At 42.9% G+C, this 25,926-nt stretch overlaps 3 protein-coding genes across 3 annotated transcripts; 2 read left to right on the forward strand and 1 right to left on the reverse strand.

Moving 5' to 3' along the window:
* Positions 1 to 342: 342 nt before the first annotated feature.
* LOC131458943 (V-set and immunoglobulin domain-containing protein 10-like 2) lies at positions 343 to 9,490 on the forward strand. The gene is made up of 12 exons (XM_058628319.1): positions 343 to 666; positions 1,509 to 1,862; positions 2,123 to 2,398; positions 2,477 to 2,752; positions 3,879 to 4,166; positions 4,247 to 4,504; positions 4,576 to 4,866; positions 5,029 to 5,379; positions 8,487 to 8,609; positions 8,735 to 8,759; positions 8,850 to 8,950; positions 9,256 to 9,490. Exons 1-12 carry the CDS (start codon positions 597 to 599, stop codon positions 9,408 to 9,410), a joined length of 2,568 nt encoding a protein of 855 aa, XP_058484302.1. The 5' UTR covers positions 343 to 596; the 3' UTR covers positions 9,411 to 9,490.
* Positions 9,491 to 9,581: 91 nt separating this feature from the next.
* On the reverse strand, positions 9,582 to 14,272 carry chek1 (checkpoint kinase 1). The gene is made up of 14 exons (XM_058628321.1): positions 14,112 to 14,272; positions 13,913 to 13,978; positions 13,467 to 13,581; positions 13,174 to 13,282; positions 12,769 to 12,833; positions 12,626 to 12,695; positions 12,345 to 12,533; positions 12,003 to 12,107; positions 11,851 to 11,934; positions 11,708 to 11,783; positions 11,454 to 11,622; positions 11,221 to 11,352; positions 10,559 to 10,660; positions 9,582 to 10,223 (listed from the first exon to the last, which is right to left on the reverse strand). The coding sequence occupies exons 2-14, from the start codon at positions 13,975 to 13,977 to the stop codon at positions 10,128 to 10,130; spliced, it is 1,377 nt and encodes a 458-aa protein (XP_058484304.1). The 5' UTR covers position 13,978; positions 14,112 to 14,272; the 3' UTR covers positions 9,582 to 10,127.
* A 1,174-nt stretch (positions 14,273 to 15,446) lies between these two features.
* LOC131458173 (complement factor B-like) lies at positions 15,447 to 25,907 on the forward strand. The gene is made up of 18 exons (XM_058627007.1): positions 15,447 to 15,574; positions 15,806 to 16,018; positions 16,158 to 16,343; positions 16,425 to 16,601; positions 17,759 to 17,845; positions 18,741 to 18,880; positions 19,880 to 20,024; positions 20,106 to 20,234; positions 20,347 to 20,457; positions 20,684 to 20,818; positions 21,543 to 21,649; positions 22,038 to 22,167; positions 22,258 to 22,396; positions 22,479 to 22,555; positions 22,788 to 22,885; positions 22,965 to 23,094; positions 23,175 to 23,224; positions 24,983 to 25,907. The coding sequence occupies exons 1-18, from the start codon at positions 15,517 to 15,519 to the stop codon at positions 25,157 to 25,159; spliced, it is 2,289 nt and encodes a 762-aa protein (XP_058482990.1). The 5' UTR covers positions 15,447 to 15,516; the 3' UTR covers positions 25,160 to 25,907.
* The last annotated feature ends 19 nt before the right edge of the window (positions 25,908 to 25,926 follow it).

Raw genomic sequence — 25,926 nt, forward strand, 5'->3', positions numbered from 1 at the left:
ATCAGTAGAGTTTACTCTGACGTCCTCACATGAACTCTGAAATTAAAGTCTTTTCCAGTTCACTGAGGATGAAGAAGCAGCAGCAGTGAAAATGAAATGACTGCCTCCTCCTCATCATCATCTGTGTTTAACACACACTTTCATAATCTTACAAGCAAAGGGCAAATATAATCCAAAAAGATAGAAATCCTTCTTTAATCCTTCTTTAAATGAGCGTCACTGTAGTTTTATATCTGCCTGAAACATTCATGTGTTCACATAAAGACCCTGTGTGTGTGTGTGTGTCCTGTCCACTCATGAGTGTGTCATGTAAAATACATGAGCTCAGTATCAGCGTGTTATTCTAACCCTGCAGGAGAAAGAGAGGAGGACGGAGTGACGGAGAGAAAGGAAAAACACATGAATAATTGAGCTGTAAATCAGTTTATTGAGCCTGAGTTTCTTCCTACTCTCAGTGTCATGAAGTCAGTGCCTGCAGCTGGACTCTCTGCACAGTAAAGACGGGACCTCTGTGTGTGTGTGTGTGTGTGTGAAAGGCTCCACTCACCATGTTCTTGGAGTAACGCGGTGGTTGGACTCACAATCATCATGATACCATGGTGGCTCAACTGTTAGGCCTGACCTTTCTATTCCTGTGCAGCCGCCTCGTCACCACAGACACCGAGGGTAAGACACGCTTTAATTCTGTGGAACATGAGTGAATACAGTCAGAGGAAGAACATCTGGATCAACATCTGAAACAAGTAATATCTTAATGTTAATCTGAGAAGCCACAGTTTATATGTGTTATCAGAAATAGTTGTTTGTTATTGTTGCCATTCACTGGTCAGATCAACACATCTGTGATGAACTCAAGTCTTTGTCATCATATATCAACAACAGCTGTTTACTCTGAGAGACATGACATCGTTCATAAGATTTTAGAAGTGTGCCGACACGACAGAGAAGTGACTGTGATAGTCACGGAGAAGAGACGAGACGAGACGAGACGAGAACAGAAGAGACAAGAAGAGAAGAGACAAGACGAGAAGAGACGAGAAGAGAAGAGAAGAGACGAGACGAGACGAGACGAGACGAGAAGAGAACAGAAGAGACGAGAAGAGAAGAGACAAGACGAGAAGAGACGAGACGAGACGAGACGAGAAGAGAACAGAAGAGACGAGACGAGACTAGGACAGAACAGAACAGAACAGAACAGAACAGAACAGAAGAGAAGAGACAAGACAAGAAGAGACGAGAAGAGAAGAGAAGAGAACAGAAGAGACGAGACGAGACGAGACGAGAAGAGATGAAGGAAACAAAGAACAGATCCTAAAATGAATGTCTGCAAAAATAATTGGATGAATCCAGTTGTATTTGTTTGTTTGAAACTCAGAGTGAAATCAATCCTGTAACTGAACACGAGCAGAGCACATGACACACTCCTCTACTTTACTTACACACACACACACACATGATTGTCCTCTCTCTCTCTCTCTCTCTCTCTCTCTCTCTCTCTGTGTGTTCAGTGGTGAAGATCAATCACAAAGGAGAGGTGGTGTATAAAGACAGCAGTGTGTATGGGGTTGTGGGTAAAGCTGTGATCCTGGAGTGTGGAACCACGTTACCAGCCCTGTACATATGGAGCTTCACCAAACCCGGCACAGACGCCATCAAAGCTGTGGTTTACGATCTGGGCAAAGGTCCGAGGATCCAGAAACTGGCCCAGACGCTGGGTCAGCTGTCAATCATCTCAAAGAGTGCGGCTGTGAGCATCGAGAAGCTGCCGCTGTCTGCACACGGCCTGTTCACCTGTCAGGCCTTCTATGACATAGAGAACGAGCCCGTCGTCTACTACTACTACGTGCACCTCACTGTCAGAGGTAAGAATTCACCTCTGCACGCAGGGGCGGAGCTAAAGTGTGGGCGACCCTGGACAGATCACCTGTCCATCACAAACAACGTGCACTCAAACACTCACCCACTGAATCTTTGTCTTGTCTGTAAGTCAGCGCTCACACTGAGGTCCTGATGTTCGTCACATCTGTGAAATTAGAAGCAAAAAAGTCATTAGAAAGCATCAGAGTAATAAACCACATCAACTAAAGAGAGAACATGTGCTGTGTTTGTGAACTCCCGTCAGTTCCCGTCAGTAAACCTTACCTCCTGATGAGTGACGCGTCTCCAGTGGAAGGATCTACGATGTGGATGCGCTGTAACCTGGACAACGGGACCGGGCCGCTCCAGTATGTGTGGCAGCATGAAACTCACAGAGGCAACGTTTCAACCGTCGCCCAGGGAAACAGCAGCGTGATCAACGTCACCAACGTCAACCGCAACCACACGGGCTGGTACCGCTGTGCTGTCAGCAACCCCGTCAACAGTGAGATCTCCAACCGCTTATGGCTGGACACCATCTGTGAGTATTCTGGGATGTTTGCTGCAGTAGGTGAAGACAAAAATGGAGATAAATAAATGTTGAACTCTTCCTCCTCAGACGGTCCAGACCTTCCTCAGATCGACGTGACTCCGTACAGCCTGACAGAGCGAGGATACTCCGCTCTGGAGAGAGAGACGGTCTCGTTACAGTGTCAGGCTCAGTCAAACCCGGTCAGTCAGTACGTCTGGTTCTACAACAACTCACAGGTCTACACCGGGCCTCAGTTCACCATCACCAAAATCCTCCGCATGCACACCGGAGACTACGCCTGCTTGGCACAGAACACGTACCTGAACACCCGCTCCAGAAAAACCATCAGCCTGACTGTCTACTGTGAGTGTGACCTCTGACCTCTGACCACGCCATTCACCCTTCCACTCCTCCACTGACTCCTCCCTCTCCTCAGTCCTTACATGTGTTCTTCTGTCTTGGTCTTTGATTTTTACTCTTCCTCTGTTTCCTCTCGTCTCACCACTCTTATATTTCACGCTCTGTTTACTCACAGCACAAACACACAAACACACAAACACACACAGCAGCACACAGCAGCACACAGCAGAGTGTGCAAGCGCTGCAGACCTATGCTGGCGTGTGGATGTCTGGGCGGCTGCTGGGACTCCGTCAGGTACTCGCTGTGATGTCACAGACATGACAAACTCTGGCTTCAGTCACCAGCGCTTGTCATTTTACTCTTGAGTTTGGTTTAAAGTTCCTGCTGCTCCGTCGTTCAGATCATGTATCTGCTGCACAACAAGAGCATTGTCTATATACATGCATCTGTCACAGGGGTGGACTGGCCATCGGGAGTACCGGGAGTTTTTATTATTATTATTATTATTATTATTATTATTATTATTGTTATTATTATTTTTGCTGCGCCTTGGCTTGAAAACTACGGTAACCCTCCCAGGCCGGCCCGGGGCCATGTCCTGGGCCCGGGAGTGTTACCGTTACCATTTTTCAGATCATTATACGATTGTTTTCCATATTTTAGTCAACTAGAGAACGTTGTGATTGCATGCAGACTCATTTTTTGCATGTAATCTTGTTCAAACTTAACCTTTTCCACACGACTCATGTCCAGATGTGTGATAGGCAGCAGGCAGCTGTGTGATAATGAGTGATAAACACTCTTGAATCTTAAATCCAGTATCCTTCTTAAGAGCAACACACTGTATATTTATCATTTATTTATTCAAGGCTCCAGAATATAAAGGGATATTGCTCAGTATAGTAGTGTCATTAAGGGCTTGCGTGTTTGTATGTACATCAATGGGGTGAGTTGGTACAGTATCTACACGCAGATTATAGTGGGCCAGTCTGGACCAAAAAGTCCAGGGCCAAATGTTGTCCCAGTCCACCCCTGATCTGTCATGATTGTAGAATGAGTGAAATCAAACATCTACCTGCACACTGTGGGACTGTCCACTGTGTTGTTACGCTGTCTTTATCTCCACAGACCCACCTGACGGATCCCCGTCCTGCTCTGTGCAGCCCGCTCTGAATCACACGTCAGTAAGGCTGCTCTGCTCCTGGCCCGGCGGCCTACCCTCAGCCTCCCTCCACTGGACTGGAGACCTGAAACCAGTGGATCCAGAAGAGTCCGAGTCAGGGGAGCGAAAACCTCCAGCGTCCAACACGGCCATCTTCCTACCACCTGAAAACTTGACCTCAGATGGCAGCGTGTTTTCATGCAGAGGCTCACATCCAGCTCTGAGACAAGAGACAGAATGCAGCACACGCACATGTGAGACTCACACACAGCAACAGACACCATCTTAGTTTTTCATCTTCTTCTTCTTCTTATTGTTCCTTCTCCTCTACCAGATGTCCCCCCTGCAGAACCGGTGTGTTTCGCCTATGTGACGAACAATCGTCAGTATTTGATGCTCTCCTGCTCCTGGGATGGAGGGGCCCCCAAAGCCTTGGTGTGGTGGGAGGGCCCAGGAGGTCAAGGCAAAGGCGGAGAGGAAACCTCCAACATTCTGATCCTACGCTACGGCTCCGCTCGCAGTGAGAAACCTTACACCTGCCACGCTAAACATCCTCTGCTGCAACAAACCAAGACCTGCGAGCTCACACTGGGTCAGTGCACAGCGTCACAAACACACAAGCTTCAGTATGTATGATTTAACATGACGACTCGTGTCCCGCAGAGGCCCCAGTGCTGCTCACACAACGCAGAGTAGTGTCCGTGTATGAAGGGAGTGACGTCCAGCTCACCTGCAACCTGAGAGACAACTACCTACCTGTCACTGAAATCACATGGTTCAACAACCAGGGCGTGGGAATCAGAGACACATCCAAGTACAGACTGCTGCAAACATCTGCGTGGGCCAATCTGACGGTGAGAGACACGGACGAGACTCAGGACAGCGGAGAGTACAGGTGCACCACCTTCAACGCTGTGGGAGGGACTGAAATCAACGTCACCTTACTCGTCAAGAGTAAGAAACAAACATCATCTGTTTGGAGATGAAAACATTGATACCATGATTGTGTTTTTGAGGCTTCAGTTTGCAGCTGAGAAACTGAGATTGTGAATGTATGAGTTCACTAAGTTCACTAAGTCAACAGTCAGCATTCGTTCCTTGTGTTTGCTCTGTCAGAACATCCCATGCCCCCCAACGCCACCCTGATCACCGTGATGTACAACAGCCGGCAGCGGAACGAGGTGGAGCTGGAGTGGCAGGTGCAGGACGAGGAACACGGAGGATGGACAGGTTTCATCCTGGAGCACAAATGGGTGTCGGAGCGACCGGGAAGGAGACGCAGCAACGACTCACAGGAGCCGACACTGGAGAGGATCGCTCCTCCCCCGTGGTACCGGAACTTCATCCAGGATCCAGATGTCAGAGGTCACACGGTGGTGCGGCTCACACCCACCATGACCTACCAGTTCAGAGTCACTCCTGTCAACCACCGCACCATCGGACACCCGTCTGCAACAAAGACTCCAGGTACACAGTGAGAGAGTGTGAGTTCAGGACTGTGAGGATGTTGTTTCACAGACGTCCTCACATGTCTGTGTCAGTACCACGAGCACTTTCACTTTGAGTTTCTGTGGACCCGAAGTATGGTAACCATGGAAACGCATTTGAGTTTCCAGAGTTTTTATGCACATTAACCTCCACAGATATAATAATAATCTGAAGGAAAACAGGTTCCTCAGCTGTTACTCCTGGTATTCGTGCCCGGACCTGGACCTGGAGTAGATAACACAATAATCCTGAGAATATTAGAGCAACAATAAACATCCACATAGAGTCAACATAGTGCTCAGATTATTCTCATGTTGTTGATGCTCTGATTTCTATTACAGTGACGATGAACACAGTTTAACATTTTTTTGTTTTTCTTTTTGTGTTGTCCACATGTAGGTGAAAAAATCACACACACAATAACACGACAACACACGCACATCACTGCTTCACATCTGTCACTCACTTCCTCTTCATCAGCTTTTGTCCCTGTCCTCAAACTCACCCTGGCTCTTTCTTCTGCTCCAATCTTTGTTTTTTAATTGTTCCATTGAACAAACGAGTTGTTTCAATGTTTTACTGTCAGTGTATCAGGAAACTTACGTGTCAGTGTACCAGGAAACTTACTGTGTCAGTGTCCCAGGAAACTTACTGCGTCAGTGTGTGAGGAAACTTACTGTGTCAGTGTCCCAGGAAACTTACTGTGTCAGTGTCCCAGGAAACTTACTGTGTCAGTGTGTGAGGAAACTTACTGTGTCAGTGTATCAGGAAACTTACTCTGTCAGTGTGTGAGGAAACTTACTGTGTCAGTGTCCCAGGAAACTTACTGTGTCAGTGTGTGAGGAAACTTACTGTGTCAGTGTACCAGGAAACTTACTGTGTCAGTGTCCCAGGAAACTTACTGTGTCAGTGTCCCAGGAAACTTACTGTGTCAGTGTGTGAAGAAACTTACTGTGTTAGTGTACCAGGAAACTTACTGTGCCAGTGTGTGAGGAAACTTACTGTGTTAGTGTACCAGGAAACTTACTGTGCCAGTGTGTGAGGAAACTTACTGTGTCAGTGTGTGAGGAAACTTACTGTGTCAGTGTATCAGGAAACTTACTGTGTCAGTGTGTGAGGAAACTTACTGTGTCAGTGTGTGAGGAAACTTACTGTGTCAGTGTCCCAGGAAACTTACTGTGTCAGTGTACCAGGAAACTTACTGTGTCAGTGTGTGAGGAAACTTACTGTGTCAGTGTGTGAGGAAACTTACTGTGTCAGTGTATCAGGAAACTTACTGTGTCAGTGTCCCAGGAAACTTACTGTGTCAGTGTACCAGGAAACTTACTGTGTCAGTGTACCAGGAAACTTACTGTGTCAGTGTGTGAGGAAACTTACTGTGCCAGTGTATCAGGAAACTTACTGTGTCACTGTACCAGGAAACTTACTGTGTCACTGTACCAGGAAACTTACTTTGTCAGTGTGTGAGGAAACTTACTGTGTTAGTGTACCAGGAAACTTACTGTGCCAGTGTGTGAGGAAACTTACTGTGTCAGTGTGTGAGGAAACTTACTGTGTCAGTGTGTGAGGAAACTTACTGTGTCAGTGTGTGAGGAAACTTACTGTGTCAGTGTGTGAGGAAACTTACTGTGTCAGTGTGTGAGGAAACTTACTTTGTCAGTGTGTGAGGATACTTACTGTGTCACTGTACCAGGAAACTTACTTTGTCAGTGTGTGAGGAAACTTACTGTGTCAGTGTATCAGGAAACTTACTTTGTCAGTGTGTGAGGATACTTACTGTGTCAGTGTACCAGGAAACTTACTGTGTCAGTGTGTGAGGAAACTTACTGTGTCAGTGTGTGAGGAAACTTACTGTGTCAGTGTACCAGGAAACTTACTTTGTCAGTGTGTGAGGAAACTTACTGTGTTAGTGTACCAGGAAACTTACTGTGCCAGTGTGTGAGGAAACTTACTGTGTCAGTGTGTGAGGAAACTTACTTTGTCAGTGTGTGAGGATACTTACTGTGTCACTGTACCAGGAAACTTACTTTGTCAGTGTGTGAGGAAACTTACTGTGTCACTGTATCAGGAAACTTACTGTGTCAGTGTATCAGGAAACTTACTTTGTCAGTGTATCAGGAAACTTACTGTGTCAGTGTGTGAGGAAACTTACTGTGTCAGTGTGTGAGGATACTTACTGTGTCACTGCACCAGGAAACTTACTGTGTCAGTGTATCAGGAAACTTACTGTGTCAGTGTGTGAGGAAACTTACTTTACCTTAAAGCAAGCCTATGTAACATTTACTGGTTAACAGTCACTGAATAAAAGTAATAATATAAAAAGTTTAACTAGACGAAGGAAAAGTCTGAGTTATCTCAGTTAACTAGCACACATGTAAAAACACTTTAAATATGCGCTGCAGCAACAGATCCATTCGTTGTTAATTTATTAATAATTGTTTTTTATCTTTATAACAGTCAATTCCAGAAATGAATCAAAAGATTGAATCCAGGTCTCAAACTTGTGGCCCTGCACTTGATATCAAGTTAAAATGAATATTTCCTGTCTGTTTTTTACAAAACACAAATACATTTATTTATTGTGAAAATGTTAACAGATACTTTTATTTTGAAATTCAATGAAATATCGTACTGCTTAGGATAATTCTGCCAACTCCGACTCAACTGATGTTTGGCCCACATGTCATTTCAGTTTAACTCTAACTGTGATTTAATCCACCAGTAAATTAGCAGATTAGCAAATAAAGGAAAAAGAAAACTCAAAGAGAATATATCATACATTTATGATGGACCTCTATGGAGTCTAAGATCTGGACTTTTAAATAAATCACACACGTTTCATCTTTTATATGTAAGAATATGTTTGTCATTATTTATGAAGTTACATAGTCTTGCTTTAATGTGACAGCAAATTTATGTTGAAACACATTAAAACTCTCAGTGAACTTATTTACTTGTGAAGTTGGTGCATAATTAGAGAATAACACATACATGGTTTCAGAAGGGAGTGATGTATTTAAATAGACCCAGTGTGTGTGTGTGTGTATGTGTATATGCTAAGTCAGTGGAACTGTGATGTGTTGCAGCGGAACCGAGCTCTAACATGTATCCTGCTGTGATCGGAGCAGCCGTAGGTGGGATGCTCTTTGCAGCTCTACTCACCGTGCTGCTGCTCGTATTTATCATACGCAACCGCAACAACAACCCTCGTGAGTCCTGCACACCAACACAAACACAAGCACCAACAACAACACAAACACAAGCACCAGCACCAGCACCAACACTGTAACGGTTTTTATATAAAACGTTAATATAGTGTTTTTACCTCCTGCAGGGCTTCATGACATGCTGTTTGGCTCGTGAGTATCTGGAGATATTATTGATATTATTATAGAATGTTTGTAGTGATGTTGACAGATAATAACGTGTGTGTGTGTGTGTGTGTGCAGGCAGCACAGCCAGTCGAGAGAAAACATCAACTTCCCAGAAGACGAGATGGTGCGAGGCTCAGAGGGAGGAATGGAGGAGATCGGTGGATCATCGAGCTCAGGCAAGAGAAACACACACAAAACATTTCATATGCTACAAAATGAACATCTTAGTGTTTGACTTCTGAAATCATATTATATACACAGCACTGTGTGTAAGTCTTAGGCCACGACTATCATGACCACACTGTACAAATGTTTCTCAATCACTTTTTTGGAACACGGAATATATGGAAACATGTTTACAGTTTTAAAATACAAACAGTATTTAGTGTGATCACTAACTAATGTTACTGGTACAACAGCCTTTGACAAAGAATCTGACGTCATCTGTAAAAATCACATCACTCATCTACTTCATTTTCAGGTCCATCCATGGCTTTACCCCGGGCTGCCTCCCCCCTCACAATCTCCCCCATGAGTGCCACCCCCTCCCCCTCCCCCTCCAGCCATGCTCCTCCACCCGGAGACAACAACGAACCGGTCAACGTCACGATCACGGTCAAGGCCACAGGCTCTTAGTGCTTTATCAGACTCTTTCATTTGTATTTAATACTTTGTAGAATTCACCACACTTTGATGTTAACGACAGTCACAGTTACACAGTATCACACCATCGTCTCCCCACTCTCACTCCTCACCCTCAACGTGTGCATTTCTCGTTAATCACAGAAGCTGAAGTGAACGCTGCTCGTCTTTTAATCATTTATTCACCACGGTCTCATGTAATAAAACATAATCACAACACAAACGTCTTTTCACAAAGCGTGAGCATGGGCGTGAGCACGAGCGTGGACACGGGTGTGAGCACGAGCGTGGACACGGGCGTGAGCACGAGCGTGGACACGGGCGTGAGCACGAGCGTGGACACGGGCGTGAGCACGAACACATGGACCCAGAGCCCCCGACTTCACACGTCCTTTAACAAACTATAATTGTTTTCAAATGTGTTTTTTTATGTATGAATAAAGTTCATTCATTCATTCATAAAGCCTCTGTTATAATGTATTAAGATATTTGGACATGTTGTCTGAGCTGTCGTCACTTCATGTTCAGTTTTATCTAATGGTTCTGTGTGTTAATGTCCAGCAGGTCAGAATTATCCACACACACACACACACACACGAGGATTTCAACAAATAACATAAAAAAAGTGTTCACGGAGAAAAGTCATGGTCACATGACACGCGCACACAAATATAACAGCTAAATATTTACAGTTTCTCTCTCCACGGCTGCTCATACGATGGGATGTAGAATCTTCTGAGTGCTGATGATGTCACCGAGCTTCTGTTTGATCTTCACAAAGAGACGTTTGAACTCCAGACCGTCGCCCTGGAAACACAGACGTGTGCATTTATTAGACGTTTTGGTGACTTTTATCATAACCACGAAAAAAATCAATAAAGTTATTTCTGCTAAATCGTAAAAGTTCAATAGTCACCATTTCATTTCCTCTCACTGTGAAATTATTTTCAATTGTTTTGTGTTTCAAAGAATGATTTAGTTTTCATGTCTTTTATTGTCGTACCTGTGCAGACGCTCACCTCTGCTGCTCGTTTCATCATTTCAATATCGACGTGTTAAAAACCTCTTTAAAATGTTTGAAGGACATCAGATGATGGGACTGGACTGGACTGGACTGGACTGGACAACACACTTAAACTGACCTTTGACAGCCTGAAGTCCAGCAGCACTCTGTGATTCATCTCCAGCAGATGGACTTTAAAGATGAGTTTGTTGTTGCGCTTGTCGAGCGTGCTCAGCGTCACCTGCACAGCAGAGGGCGCCGCATTAAACATTACAAGTCAGGAGAAGGCTTGTGTTTCAAACATGGAGAACGCAGGTAACAATGAACTTTATTCTTTATTCATTTACTTCATATCATCACGCCAAACAAAAACACAGAGACAAACAACCGTCCACTCTCACATTCAAGTGTCCAGTTGACCTAATCCACAAACCTGCATGTTTTAGAACAGTGGGAGAAAAGCCACGCACACACACACACACACAGGGAGAACATGTGACCTCTGTTATTAAATAGTCCTCAAGAAGAACTAATGCTATAAGACGTACTAATGAATCTGATAAATAAAGAGTTTACACACTGTTGTTTTTAAGGCTGTAAAACAGAGACACTGTGGACGGCAGGCGTGTCATTACATTACATTACATTACATTACATTAGATGTTAGTTATCCAAAGCGACTTACAATAAGTGCATTTAAACATTTGGGTACAAATAAGAGCTAGACACTCCAGACACTCAAGCTAGTGTCTGGAGCAGAGGAGTGTGGATTCAAAGATTAAACTTAGATCACAGACGTACCTGTTTGGTGCAGTTGAGTTTGAAGCCGAGTGCGAGGCCGTCGCAGACGTCTTTCAGAGCGGATAACGATGCGTCAGCGCTCACAGCAGTGAAGAAACGCGTCATTCTCCGCACTAATCTCTGCCACGGTGACTACACCAGGAGTGTGAGTGAGTGAGTGAGAGAGGCGGTGAACACATGAAACACATGGAATTGATGTTTCACAGTAAAAACACAGAGAACATGAGAATGACCTGACTGGCTCCTGGCGTGCCGAGCAGCTGACTGCCCAGCAGCATGTGCTCGGGCTTGGTCGGCTGGGAGAAGCTGACCTGACCGTCGGTCTGACTGATTAACAGCATGGCTTCCCAGGCTCCGGCTGCAAGGTCAGGCTGAGAACTGGAAAACTGCATCTTATCATCACTGTGGAGTCAGCAGGAAAACAAATAAATACAGCTTTGATTTAAAATAACAATTATCATTAAAAACAAGGACATAAAGGTCTGACCTGTTGGCTCTGGACTTCAGTCCCACATCTGCTCGCAGAAGTTTGTTTCCTCCCGATGACGATGGTTGTTTTGCACCTGAATCACAAAAGTCAGTTTACTGATGAAAAAGCTGGAAGTGAAGTGTAACTGGACTGAAACTTGCCTTGAGTAAACCAGCGGTCTTTCTGTACGTCTGAGATGGAGGCGCGCGTGTCTGGACTGGACAGCAGTAACTTTGACAACAAACCTGGAAAAACACAGGTTTTATGTAACAATGACATAAAGAAACAAACACTTCACTCATTTAGAACTTACTTAGAGGCAGTGGTTGTATTTTCTTCCATGGAGGTAGATAAGTTTTCTTTTGGACCCAGTCTGAATATTCCTGACAGCTCTCGGTGGGCTGATCCCACGGTAACTCTGACAAACACACAGAGTAATAAAAGGATATACACTTACTGTATGTGTTACCAGTAATAATCAGCTTTCTACATACACATGTACTAGTATTTAATGAATATGCCACTGGGGTTTTAAATTAAACACTTCAGCAACATTTTCATGAAAATATTTCACACATTTTCCAATAAGAGCAGTTATCTCACAGAGATAATGAGTGAGTCGCCACAGAAGCTTCACAACATGCAACGATTTTACCTCCAGCCAGCATGGCAGCGAGGACGATCCCGCAAGCCCAAATATCTGCAGGCTGAGCGTTGTACTCCAGTTGGCCGAGAAGCTCCGGAGCGACGTAAGGCAGCGTTCCACAGAGTCGATTCAAAAGACGCTCTCTTCCTTTAAAACGAAACATGGTGGCCAGGCCAAAATCTGACAGCTTCAGGTTATCTAAAGGTAAAGAAGAGCAGCGGGCGACGCTTACACAAAATACAAAGCAACATTATTCCCTCAACAAGCAGATACATGCTGTAATTCTTCACCTTTGTCGTCCAGCAGGATGTTCTCCGGTTTAATGTCTCTGTGGGTGATACCAACACTGTGAAGGTACTCCTGCAAACGTTTAAACCAGAGATTATTAAGAGCAGAAAGAAGCAGCTGCAGACCAAAGCAACGATTCACTCACCACTGCTGCTATAAGCTGCTGGAAAAATCTATGAGCATCTTTCTCTGCCATCCCCACGTCAGGTTCTAGAGACAAAGGGAAAGTCATTGATTTAAAAAAAGAAAAGAATTGGTTTTCAATCATCCACAGAACATTTCTGTAAGCTACACTTTCAGTTACAGTTTTAAAGGGTTTTCCAATAACATTTCTATTATTGTGTATTTAGTACCTGAAAATTAAGTACTGTTACTTTTGAATTTGAAACAGTTCATCTTCAGTTGAGTCTGACACAATTTACATGTTTAAATATAACCAAAAGGCCTCGATGCCACTAAATCCAACACACTGGTCGTTTGGATTTGGTCCAGCACATGATCACATGATCACATGATCACATGATGTTTTCCATCTGCATCAGTCTCTCACCAATTCTGTCAAACAGCTCTCCTCCAGTGCAGTACTCCAGGAACAGGTACACTGTGGGCCCTTCCTTCCGATGGCCAAAGAATCGTACAATGTTGGAGTGGTTGAGCACCTGTCAAACAGCAGTAAATGGTATCCCATAATAATCTTTCAGCATAATAAAAAACAACTGATCTGAGAGAGAGAGAGAGAGAGAGAGAGAGAAAGAGTCACAATAAAACAAGCGTGTGTAGATGTGATGAGAGGAGCTCAGAGTCATAATGATCTAAATCAACACGTCCACACTGACGACAAACCTTATGGACGCACACTTCCTTTTTGACATTCTCAGCACACTCTTTGGACTGAGACGTGTCGATCACCTTCACTGCAACGGCCTCCTCCGTCTGCCTGTTCACCAGCAGCCGCACTCTGAGGAGAACACACACACACACACACACACACACACACACTGTCATTGAGAGTGCAGCTGTGATGGAAACCTGTTTACATTGAGGTGTCGTTGTGCCATGTTTCCTCTTCATGCTTAATCCACTGCTCCTTCCACCAGTAACTTTAAAAGTCTTATGTTCAAAGTGACCACACGAGTCTCCGCGAGCTTAAAACATACATGTTCTCTACGGTCTTTGGTGCGGGAGTGTGAGTGAGAGAAGTCCGTGCTGCTCAACACTTCATATAACCACGTGTCAGTCATCACAGTGCTAAAACTAAAAACTAAAAGCTAAAAACATGAACTTCTTACTCTCCGTAGGCTCCTTCTCCCAGAGTCTGAACCAGGTCCCAGTCCTGCACGAACGGCACCGCCATGCTACAAACAAACAAACAAACAAACAGACACACGTTCATATTCACTCACCTAATGCTAATCCTGTCAACATTCACCATGTCATGTGCCAGTTATTCACTGACGTCATTTACTAACACACACACTCGTAGTTTACCTGCAGCGGAGGCGTTTGTGTCGAAGCTCGTTTAAACTTGATGATAAAACTAAACTTTACTCTTATTCTTCTTTAGATTTTACTCTCACTGTGACTCGCATTTTTACTCCGCCACAAATTTGGCGCGTCGTTTTGTTTGACTGTTGACAACTTCCCGACAGTGTCGTCACTTCCTGTTCTCGCAGTCCGTCGAGGCAGCTGCATTATCGCCCCCTGCTGGACAGAAGTCTGCCCTGCAGCGTCTAGTCCAGGAAAAGCTTCCCAAACTTAAAAGATTTGTGGCTGATTGGCTTTAAAACTCTTTTTAAACTTTGTATATAAAGTGTTTATAAGCTATGAGTTCATTTAGACGTCAAGTGAGGGTGAAAAATCAAAAAGAATAAGAATTTCCATGTTTGTGCTGAGTCATTTCAAAGACACTATTCTCCAACTGTATAACAAATATTTGAGTTGAGTTCTCATCAGCAGGCAGGTTGTTCCACAAGGAGGCGCTAGAGGAGAGGAGATGGAGCTCACACAACGACACAATGTTTACAATGGAACAGATGCTTAATTATGATGAATAAAACAATCATAATGAATAATTCATGACACAAAGCAACAAAAGCTTGAAATCACACGCGCGCGCACACACACACACACACACACACTGCCTTTTAGCATTTTTGTAAAACATTGAATTAAGTTTTATTTTTCAAGAACTCTATAAAGACTGTGGTTGAAATGAAGAATCAGACAAAAGTACATGTTTACTGTGCCGGCCTTTAACTTTTAAATGATATTAAGTTTTCTCTGAGTCAAACTCTCACACGTTCACATTGTTTTCACATGAATAACTGAGCAAATAATCTGGGAAGAATCAAAAGTCAAAAGTTACTGGAAAACACAATCAACAGATGAATAAATGTGTCAATGGTCGATGTTGTCTCTGGACTTTTGGGAAATGATGAGACAAATGTTTGCACTTTGTCGTGATTTCACAAGAGCTTTGTTGTCTCATGATCATGTGACTGTGTGTGTACACATGAAGGCAAATGTTGGAGCAACACATATCAGGCTCTGTTCTACTGAGTCAGGATCATGAGTTCAGTTAAAGCTGAGATTATAACACACTCATGTTTCTTTAACATTGGAACGTTATAATCTATGAAATCATACATTTAAAATAATGACACAGTTTTCTCTCATTTAGTTCTGTGAAGAATTGTTTGTGTGTTTTCTGTGACATACACTATTGATCGTCCTGTATTTGTCATGAAGTTAATAAGTACCAGACCAGGACCAGGACCAGGACTGGGACGGTCTCTGTTTGTCCTCCTCCCTCTCTGGACGTTGCTTTAATTCTGAAATAAATGTTGAGCTGAAGTCAAACGCAGTCATTTTTTGTCTCATCTTCGTCATCATCATGGGATTTTCTGTCCACTGGACGTGGTTTTCTGTCCTCTCATGTCTCCTGTGTTTGGGTGAGCACAGCTTTTACTTCACATCACAACATCACATAAATGCATGGTTTTGATTTGTCAAATTTATTCACTGTATTTTATGTCATTCTAATAATAATTGGTGTAGATGCAGATTTATTTGTGTGTTTAATCTTTAATCTTCAGTCGTGGAGCGTTTGTTCTGTTCCTGTGGTAAATAAGTTCTCTGCAGAGCTTGTGAAAACATGAAAAGTGTTGCGTTTGTGTTTCCAGGTTGTGAGGTTCGGTGTGACTGCACAGAGGAAGGCATCCAAATATCAGGAGGTGATTTCACGATGACCAAGCAGCTGCAGAGAAGCAGCATGTTGGTTTACCACTGTCCTGAAGGCTACTATCCTTTTCCTCATCTAACACGAGTGTGTCAGGCCAACGGCTCCTGGCAACCCAGACCCAAGAAGTCTCTACATTTGCAACAGAGATGCAAGCGTGAGTGATGGTGATGATGGTGATGATGATGATGATGGTGATGATGATGATGATGATGATGATGATGATGATGATGATGATGATGATGGTGTTGTCTCCTCTTCATGATAACCGAGGCGAGGCTGTCTTTGTGTCGCAGTCATTGAATGTCCAGACCCCAACGTGATGGAGAACGGAAACGTGTCCCCTCCTCAGGAGAGATACTTTCTGGACAATGAGACCAACTATGAGTGCTACTCTGGATTCACAATGCGAGGCTCCAGCAGACGCGTGTGTCTAAAGAATGGGAAGTGGAGCGGTTCCACTCCCATCTGCAGTCGTGACAGTAAGTCCTGGACCTGGATCTGTCTCCTCATCGGTTCTGTCGCACTCATCTGTTCATCTTCTGTCTTTTCTGTCACCACAGCTGGACATAATTGTGCTGACCCCGGGATTCCGGCCGGAGCCTCCAGGTCAGGGAGCATATTTGGGATCGACGACAAAGTGAAATACAAGTGTAACGGAAACCTGTTTCTGGTGGGCTCCAGTGAGAGAGTGTGTCAGGAGAACGGCCAGTGGACGGGCAAAGAGCCAGCGTGTTTCTGTAAGACATGGACACGTGTCACAGCCGGGACACTAAAGTGCTTCTGTGGAAACACACACACAAAGGCACTTCAAATCTCAAGGGATGCATTCAAATGAATGCTCCTTTAAAAGCAGCCATCAAATCAAACAGAAAACTGAATTAAGAACTAAACACAAGTGGAAGGAAGCAAGGAAGCAAGGAAGCAAGGAATAGCACAGATTATTGTGCAGCAGCAGAGGCATGAGGTCATCTCAGAGTGAGATTTTAGAGATTAGCAGCTGTTTTTAGTCTGTCTGTCCTCAAACAGCTGATGTCTGTGGTGTTTTTAGTCTCTCTGTCCTCAAACAGCTGATGTCTGTGGTGTTTTTAGTCTGTCTGTCCTCAAACCACTGATGTCTGTGGTGTTTTTAGTCTGTTAGTCTGTCTGTCCTCAAACCACTGATGTCTGTGGTGTTTTTAGTCCGTCTGTCTTCAAACCACTGATGTCTGTGGTGTTTTTAGTCTGTCTGTCCTCAAACCACTGATGTCTGTGGTGTTTTTAGTCTGTTAGTCTGTCTGTCCTCAAACCACTGATGTCTGTGGTGTTTTTAGTCTGTCTGTCCTCAAACCACTGATGTCTGTGGTGTTTTTAGTCTGTCTGTCCTCAAACCACTGATGTCTGTGGTGTTTTTAGTCTGTCTGTCTGTCCTCAAATCACCGATGTCTGTGGTGTTTTTAGTCCGTCTGTCTTCAAACCACTGATGTCTGTGGTGTTTTTAGTCTGTCTGTCCTCAAACCACTGATGTCTGTGGTGTTTTTAGTCTGTTAGTCTGTCTGTCCTCAAACCACTGATGTCTGTGGTGTTTTTAGTCTATCTGTCCTCAAACCACTGATGTCTGTGGTGTTTTTAGTCTGTCTGTCCTCAAACCACTGATGTCTGTGGTGTTTTTAGTCTGTCTGTCCTCAAACCACTGATGTCTGTGGTGTTTTTAGTCTGTCTGTCTGTCCTCAAATCACCGATGTCTGTGGTGTTTTTAGTCTGTTGGTCTGTCCTCAAACAGCTGACGTCTGTGGTGTTTTAAGTCTGTTGGTCTGTCCTCAAACAGCTGATGTCTGTGGTGTTTTTAGTCTGTTGGTCTGTCCTCAAACAGCTGATGTCTGTGCTGGTCATTGTTTTTGAACGTCTTTCCTTGCAGACAAACACACCTATGACACTCCTCTGGAGGTCTCTGCAGAATTTGGCAGCGCAATAAAAGGAACGCTCACCACTTTAGAGTCGCTGGGTAAGTTCCACACACTCAGAGCATCAAGATAATAATCTATAAACAACAAAGATTATTTCACTTGATTCAAGGAAATTATGTTTCCACAATATTCAGTGTTTTTATTGACAAGTGAATCTCTGTGTCTCTGCTTCTCTCTTCATGTCATTCATGCCGTTCATGTTTGTCGTTCATGTTGTTTATGTTGTTCATGTCGTTCATGACGTTCATGCCGTTTATGTTGTTTATGTCGCTCATGTCGTTTATGTCGTTATGTCGCTTATGTCATTCATGTTGTTTATGTCGCTCATGTTGTTTATGTCGCTCATGTCGTTTATGTCACTCATGTCGTTTATGTCGCTCATGTCGTTTGTTGCTCATGTCGTTCATGTTGTTTATGTCGCTCATGTCGTTTATGTCACTCATGTCGTTTATGTCGTTATGTCGCTTATGTCATTCATGTTGTTTATGTCGCTCATGTTGTTTATGTCGCTCATGTCGTTTATGTCACTCATGTCGTTTATGTCGCTCATGTCGTTTGTTGCTCATGTCGTTCATGTTGTTTATGTCACTCATGTCGTTTATGTCGCTCATGTCGTTTGTTGCTCGTGTCGTTCATGTCGCTCATGTTGTTTATGTCGTTTATGTCGCTCATGTCGTTTATGTTGCTCATGTTGTTTATGTCGCTCATGTCGTTTATGTTGCTCATGTTGTTTATGTCGTTTATGTCGCTCATGTCGTTTATGTCGCTCATGTCGTTTATGTTGCTCATGTTGTTTATGTCGCTCATGTCGTTTATGTTGCTCATGTTGTTTATGTCGTTTATGTCGCTCATGTCGTTTATGTTGCTCATGTCGTTTATGTCGTTTATGTCGCTCATGACGCTCACGTCAATCATGTCATTCATGTCGTCCAGACGACACACAGGGGGAGAGAAAAATCCGGATCTCTAAAAGCGGGACATTAAACATCTACATCGCTGTGGACATTTCTGAGAGCATTGAAGAGAAACACTTCAACGACGCCAGAGACGCCGTCAGTAAACTCATCGAAAAGGTGAGAAAAACCCTCTAGCTTCATATGAACAGGTTTACACTGCATTTGTATGATAGAACACAGACTGAGAGAGCTCAGTTTAAAAGATGCACACATGCTACACTGCTGCTGCTGCTGCTGCTGATGATGATGCTGCTGCTCATGATGATGATGATGCTGCTGCTGCTGCTGCTGGAAAATGTCTTCAAACCTGGACATGGACGTCTGGACGAGCTGATGACAGATAACAGATAAAACATATATATGTATATGTATATATATATATATATATACATATATATGTATATATATATATACATATATATGTAACACACGAACAATAAATCAACACAAACACAACATCAGCAGTTTGATGCAACTGAAATCATCAGATTTATTATTATTATAATAATAATTTTATAATATAATATTTTTTTTTACCTGTATCTATTAAAAACATTCATTGATGTTTTAATAACCTGACAAACAGAGTCATGGTTTTACACTTAGTGTTTATCCATATCTTTACATTAAAGGTGCAGTTGATTATCTTTCCCGTTATTATCAAACCTCTAAAATGTTAAATCATGTTGTTTTATTTGTATTTGTATTTGTATGTATTTATTTTAATGTTTGCTGACTTTTGTTAAGAGAACTCTGAACTTGAATATTTGAAGTTGTGTCATTTGTATTATTGACATATGGAGTATTTGACGTTGTTTGACGATGTACAAACATCATCTCATCCCTTTGTGCTGCCAGTGTAACAGCCATTAGAATTACATTTCATTATGAATTACACATCATAGTCTCGATTGATGCTTCTTGGCAAGAGAAGCTTGGCTCGCGGTCAACGCTCACCATCAGATTCTACATTTGTGCTGATAAATGAATCAATTACTCAACAAAATAACAAGCATAAGCAGTTTGCTCCAGGAGAAGGTGTTGCATTAACAAAACACACAGCACTGTCTCTTTTATGAGCAGGAACATATATAATATTCCCTCATGCGTCCACAGATTGCATCGTTCAGCGTGACTCCAAACTACGACATCCTCTTTTTCTCCGCTGAAATTTATGAAGTGGTGAACATTCTGAATTTTGTGGACGGCACCGTTTCTCTGCACACGGTGAAGGATAAACTGGAAAAATTCAAAGTTGGCAGTGAGTGAAAAACAAGTTGAGATTGTGTTTTAATGCACAGCGTGGGCTCGTGGTGATGATGTCACATTGTTGTGTTTGAAGACAGAAACACAGCAGGGACAGACGTGTCGCTTGTCTTTGATACCTTCAATGAGAGAATGGCTGCTATCAAGCAACGGACAGGAGACGCATTCAAGGAACATCGTCACGTCCTCATTATTTTTACAGACGGTAAAAACAGACTTTACCAAACTGCTGTGATGAACATGATGAACAGGATGAACATGATGAACATGATGAACATGATGAACATGATGAGAGAAATGCTTCTCTTTGACTGCAGGAGCTTATAACATGGGCGGCTCACCAGCACCAACTGTGGAGAAGATCAAGAACTTGGTTTACATGAATCCCAGCAACGAAGAAGAGAGGAAAGCAAGAGAAGATTTTCTTGGTGAGTTTTATTTGAAATGTACTGATTTTTATATGAACTGACGTTTAATTAAAGGATCACTGTGTGAACATTAGTGACATCTAATGGTGAGACCTTTAGATGTCACTAAAGAGGACTTTACTTGTCCTGTAAGGACACGGCAGCACCAGATTCCTCGTCTAAAGTCGGTGAGACTTTTCCTTGTTTGTAGCAGCAGACTCAGACTGTTTCTTCTCTTTTGTTCCAGACATTTATGTCTTTGCCGTCGGAGCAGAGATATTTGACTCTGACCTTCAGCCTCTCACAGTCGGCACCGATGGCCGTCATTATTTCAGAATGAAGGACATTCAAAACCTGCAGGAGACGTTTGATGAAATCATCGGTAAGGCATCTGTGGAGGTGAGGTCAGAGGTCGAAGTGAATCAGGTAACACATCTGTGTAACCTGTTTTCAGGCCATCATTGAATTTGTGGGCTAATATTTACTGCAGCGTGCATCGATCTCCACGCTGCAGTTTGACATGAAGGATCATAAGTGGACGACAAAATGAGCTTCTCTTGTTTCCTAAAGTGCTTGAGAGCAGGCGGAGTCGTTGCTCTGGATCTAATGTTGTTTCTCTGTGATTCATCGCTGCACAGCACCAGCGTAGCACTGACAGAGATGATGAAGAACACATTTATTATACACTATACCAGCATCACAACAAAATGGACCATTAAGTACTGAAAACACACACACACGTTTACATTAAGAAGAATTACACCAACACAGTTCTGACACGCAGCGCCGCTGAGACACACAAATAAACAAATACATGATTACAGTCTCTGGTTCTGGTGTAAGTAACCAGGACCAGGACTTTTTATATAGACCTTCATGGTCCCGAGGATTGTGATTGTCTGTCTGCTACCTCGAGGTCGACTTCATCGTGCTTCATTAAAGATGGTGACTCATTTATACCTGGTTATAACATGAAGTCTGTCTCTCTGCACTCATGTCATCTCATCTCAGTTTCCACATGTTCACAAATATAACGATTTCTAATGTCACAGAAAGTCTTAACTCTGATTTCCATTCATGCACACGTCACATGTCTTTTATTGCAGATGAAGAGCAGGTGAAAGGTCTCTGTGGTCTTCATCGAGAGTACGACACAGGTCTGGCAGACAGCAAGAGGAAGATGTATCCATGGTGGGTGTACATCGTGGTCCAGGTGAGTGTTCCACTCTTCCATTCACTTCATATTTAACCTGTGAGCTGTGAACAAGACCTAAAGCTGTCGTGCGTAACTTTCTCTTTTTGAATCGAGTGAATGCGACTCTGTGTGTGTGCGTGTGTGTGTGTTGTGTCTCTCACCTGCAACACTGTGATGATTTCATGTCACGACAGAAACACGACAGCTACAGCTGCACAGACTTTAACTGTGATCTCGAGTTTGGCTTCTCACATATGTGACAGTAGCTGCTGCTGTTCCTGCAGCACGCAGCTCCATGTGTTCTAACCCGATACGTTAACAAAGTTAATCTAATGCTTCACACGTTAACAGAAGCTCAGCCTGAAGCAGAAACATGATTAAATCTCCTTATCATTGAAACGTTCAGAATACAAAGACAAAGAAATGCCTGGGTTCTCTGGTGACCTCCAAGTTTATCCTGACTGCGGCTCACTGCTTCACGTTCGGTGATTTACCAAAACACGTGACGGTGGAAATCGACGATGGATTCCACCGAAGTAACCATCAAATATTATATATAAAATATTACTTACAGTTACTTTTGACCTGTTTACTAATGCTCACGTTTGACTGGGTTTATTTTGCAGTGAAAAAAGTGAAAACCTTTTATATACATTCAAAGTATGACGTGAATGCAAAGACAGATGAAGGAGTGAAGGAGTTCTACGACTATGACGTGGCTCTGATTCAGCTGAAAGAAGACGTTCACATCTCCACGGCTGTCAGGTAACAACAAACGGACACTCTAAACTCTAACTCACAAACTCAATCATTTATTCATCACTTTATTCTCGATCTTCTCTATCAGGCCCATTTGCATACCTTGCACCCAGGAAACCAGTGATGCTCTTCAGCTGGTGGGTGAATCCACCTGCAAACAACAAGGTCAATAACTCACTGTTCCTCTTAAAAGGGCCAATGCATATTCCATTAGACCCATGGTTCTCACACTGTGGTTTGTGTACCACCAGTGGTACGTGAGCTACCTCTGGTGGTTCTTGGAGGAAAAATCATAAACACTGTTGTGCTATATAAAGCAGGGGTGTGAGATATTAGTATTTGCATAGTCTCCCTTTAAAGTGAAATGTCATCGTATGTTTGTGTTCTCTTCAAACAGAACAGCTTTTGTTAAAGAATCATCTTGAAAGCCTATCGTTCCTGACCAAGGGCAGAGAACTGGCAGAGAAGGACGTCCACGCCAAGCTCGGGGACAACGTGAGTTTGACATTATCCTGATACTGTGTATCGTGTTTGAATGAAGCTGCTGTAAAACCATTCAAACTCTTCATGACAGAGAGACTCATGCATCATACATGCACTTCATGCTGAAGGAATAACCACAGACAATCCCAAGACTGCTGTGACTGATAACTTCCTGTGCACCGGGGGACGCACTCCCTTCAGAGATCATATCGCATGCACAGGTATGTTTGTCCTCACACACACACACACACTACCCACCCACCGACCCACACACACAAGTGAACACATCTGTGTGTTTCAGGTGATTCTGGAGGAGCTGTGTTCAAGAACTACCAGCATCGCACGATACAGGTGAGCGTCTGCTTCTCATCATCAGTGATATGATGTGAAGTCTCATCATCAGTGTTATGATGTGAAGTCTCATCATCAGTGTTATGATGTGAAGTCTCATCATCATCAGTGTTATGATGTGAAGTCTCATCATCATCAGTGTTATGATGTGAAGTCTCATCATCTGTGTTATGATGTGAAGTCTCATCAACTGTGTTATGATGTGAAGTCTCATCATCAGTGTTATGATGTGAAGTCTCATCATCAGTGTTATGATGTGAAGTCTCATCATCATCAGTGTTATGATGTGAAGTCTCATCATCTGTGTTATGATGTGAAGTCTCATCATCTGTGTTATGATGTGAAGTCTCATCAACTGTGTTATGATGTGAAGTCTCATCATCAGTGTTATGATGTGAAGTCTCATCATCATCAGTGTTATGATGTGAAGTCTCATCATCTGTGTTATGATGTGAAGTCTCATCATCAGTGTTATGATGTGAAGTCTCATCATCAGTGTTATGATGTGAAGTCTCATCATCATCAGTGTTATGATGTGAAGTCTCATCATCTGTGTTATGATGGGAAGTCTCATCATCAGTGTTATGATGTGAAGTCTCATCATCAGTGTTATGATGTGAAGTCTCATCATCATCAGTGTTATGATGTGAAGTCTCATCATCTGTGTTATGTGAAGTCTCATCATCTGTGTTATGATGTGAAGTCTCATCATCATCAGTGTTATGGTGTGAAGTCTCATCATCTGTGTTATGATGTGAAGTCTCATCATCATCAGTGTTATGGTGTGAAGTCTCATCATCAGTGTTATGATGTGAAGTCTCATCATCAGTGTTATGGTGTGAAGTCTCATCATCTGTGTTATGATGTGAAGTCTCATCATCTGTGTTATGATAGGAAGTCTCATCATCAGTGTTATGATGTGAAGTCTCATCATCAGTGTTATGATGTGAAGTCTCATCATCTGTGTTATGATGTGAAGTCTCATCATCAGTGTTATGATGTGAAGTCTCATCATCTGTGTTATGATGTGAAGTCTCATCATCAGTGTTATGATGTGAAGTCTCATCATCAGTGTTATGTGAAGTCTCATCATCAGTGTTATGATGTGAAGTCTCATCATCTGTGTTATGTGAAGTCTCATCATCAGTGTTATGATGTGAAGTCTCATCATCTGTGTTATGTGAAGTCTCATCATCAGTGTTATGATGTGAAGTCTCATCATCATCAGTGTTATGGTGTGAAGTCTCATCATCAGTGTTATGATGTGAAGTCTCATCATCAGTGTTATGGTGTGAAGTCTCATCATCTGTGTTATGATGTGAAGTCTCATCATCTGTGTTATGATAGGAAGTCTCATCATCAGTGTTATGATGTGAAGTCTCATCATCAGTGTTATGATGTGAAGTCTCATCATCTGTGTTATGATGTGAAGTCTCATCATCAGTGTTATGATGTGAAGTCTCATCATCAGTGTTATGATGTGAAGTCTCATCATCTGTGTTATGATGTGAAGTCTCATCATCAGTGTTATGATGTGAAGTCTCATCATCTGTGTTATGATGTGAAGTCTCATCATCTGTGTTATGATGTGAAGTCTCATCATCAGTGTTATGATGTGAAGTCTCATCATCAGTGTTATGATGTGAAGTCTCATCATCTGTGTTATGATGTGAAGTCTCATCATCAGTGTTATGATGTGAAGTCTCATCATCTGTGTTATGATGTGAGTAAAGTGAGCGTGGTGTCGTCCTCTCACAGGTGGCTGTGGTCAGTTGGGGAACCACCACAGTGTGTGATGGTGGAGGCGTCGTGGACTCGCAGGAAGACTCCAGAGATTTCCACCTCAATCTCTTCAAAGTCGTTCCTTTTCTCAAATCTATCCTTGGAAACGACACGCAGGACGACTACGCAACACTTAAGTTTTTAGCAAACTAAATTCATTCATTCATTGACATTTCATTTCTTTTTCTTTCTTTTTTTTAAACACTCACTTTGTTCTCCTCATCGAGGGCACACACACATTCACACAGCATCAGGATTTCAGGAAAGTGAAAGGTTTCTTACTTTGAGTGCAGCAGCGTCAAGTGTTGCCAAAGTGCATCGTGTGTCAGAGGCTTAACTACTTCACGTTGAGAAATGTTCAACTTTCCACGCGTCAACTCAAGTGTCCGTCAAACTCTACACAACTCAAACTCTACACAACCCAAACTCTACACAACCCAAACTCTACACAACTCAAACTCTACACGACCCAAACTCTACACAACTCAAACTCTACACAACCCAAACTCTACACAACTCAAACTCTACACAACCCAAACTCTACACAACTCAAACTCTACACAACCCAAACTCTACACAACTCAAACTCTACACAACTCAAACTCTACACAACCCAAACTGTACACAACTCAAACTCTACACAACTCAAACTCTACACAACTCAAACTCTACACAACCCAAACTCTACACAACCCAAACTCTACACAACTCAATCTCTACACAACTCAAACTCTACACAACTCAAACTCTACACAACTCGAACTCTACACAACCCAAACTCTACACAACTCAAACTCAATAATGATAGACAGCATCATCTCATCGCCGTCTGCTGCTGTAAACCACCACTTAAACACTTAACATACTGGAAACATGAATGAATAAATGAAAATAAACTTGTGCCCTGACTCCATTTCTTT

The sequence above is a fragment of the Solea solea genome, chromosome 4 (genome assembly GCF_958295425.1).
Source record: "Solea solea chromosome 4, fSolSol10.1, whole genome shotgun sequence".
Taxonomy (NCBI): domain Eukaryota; kingdom Metazoa; phylum Chordata; class Actinopteri; order Pleuronectiformes; family Soleidae; genus Solea; species Solea solea.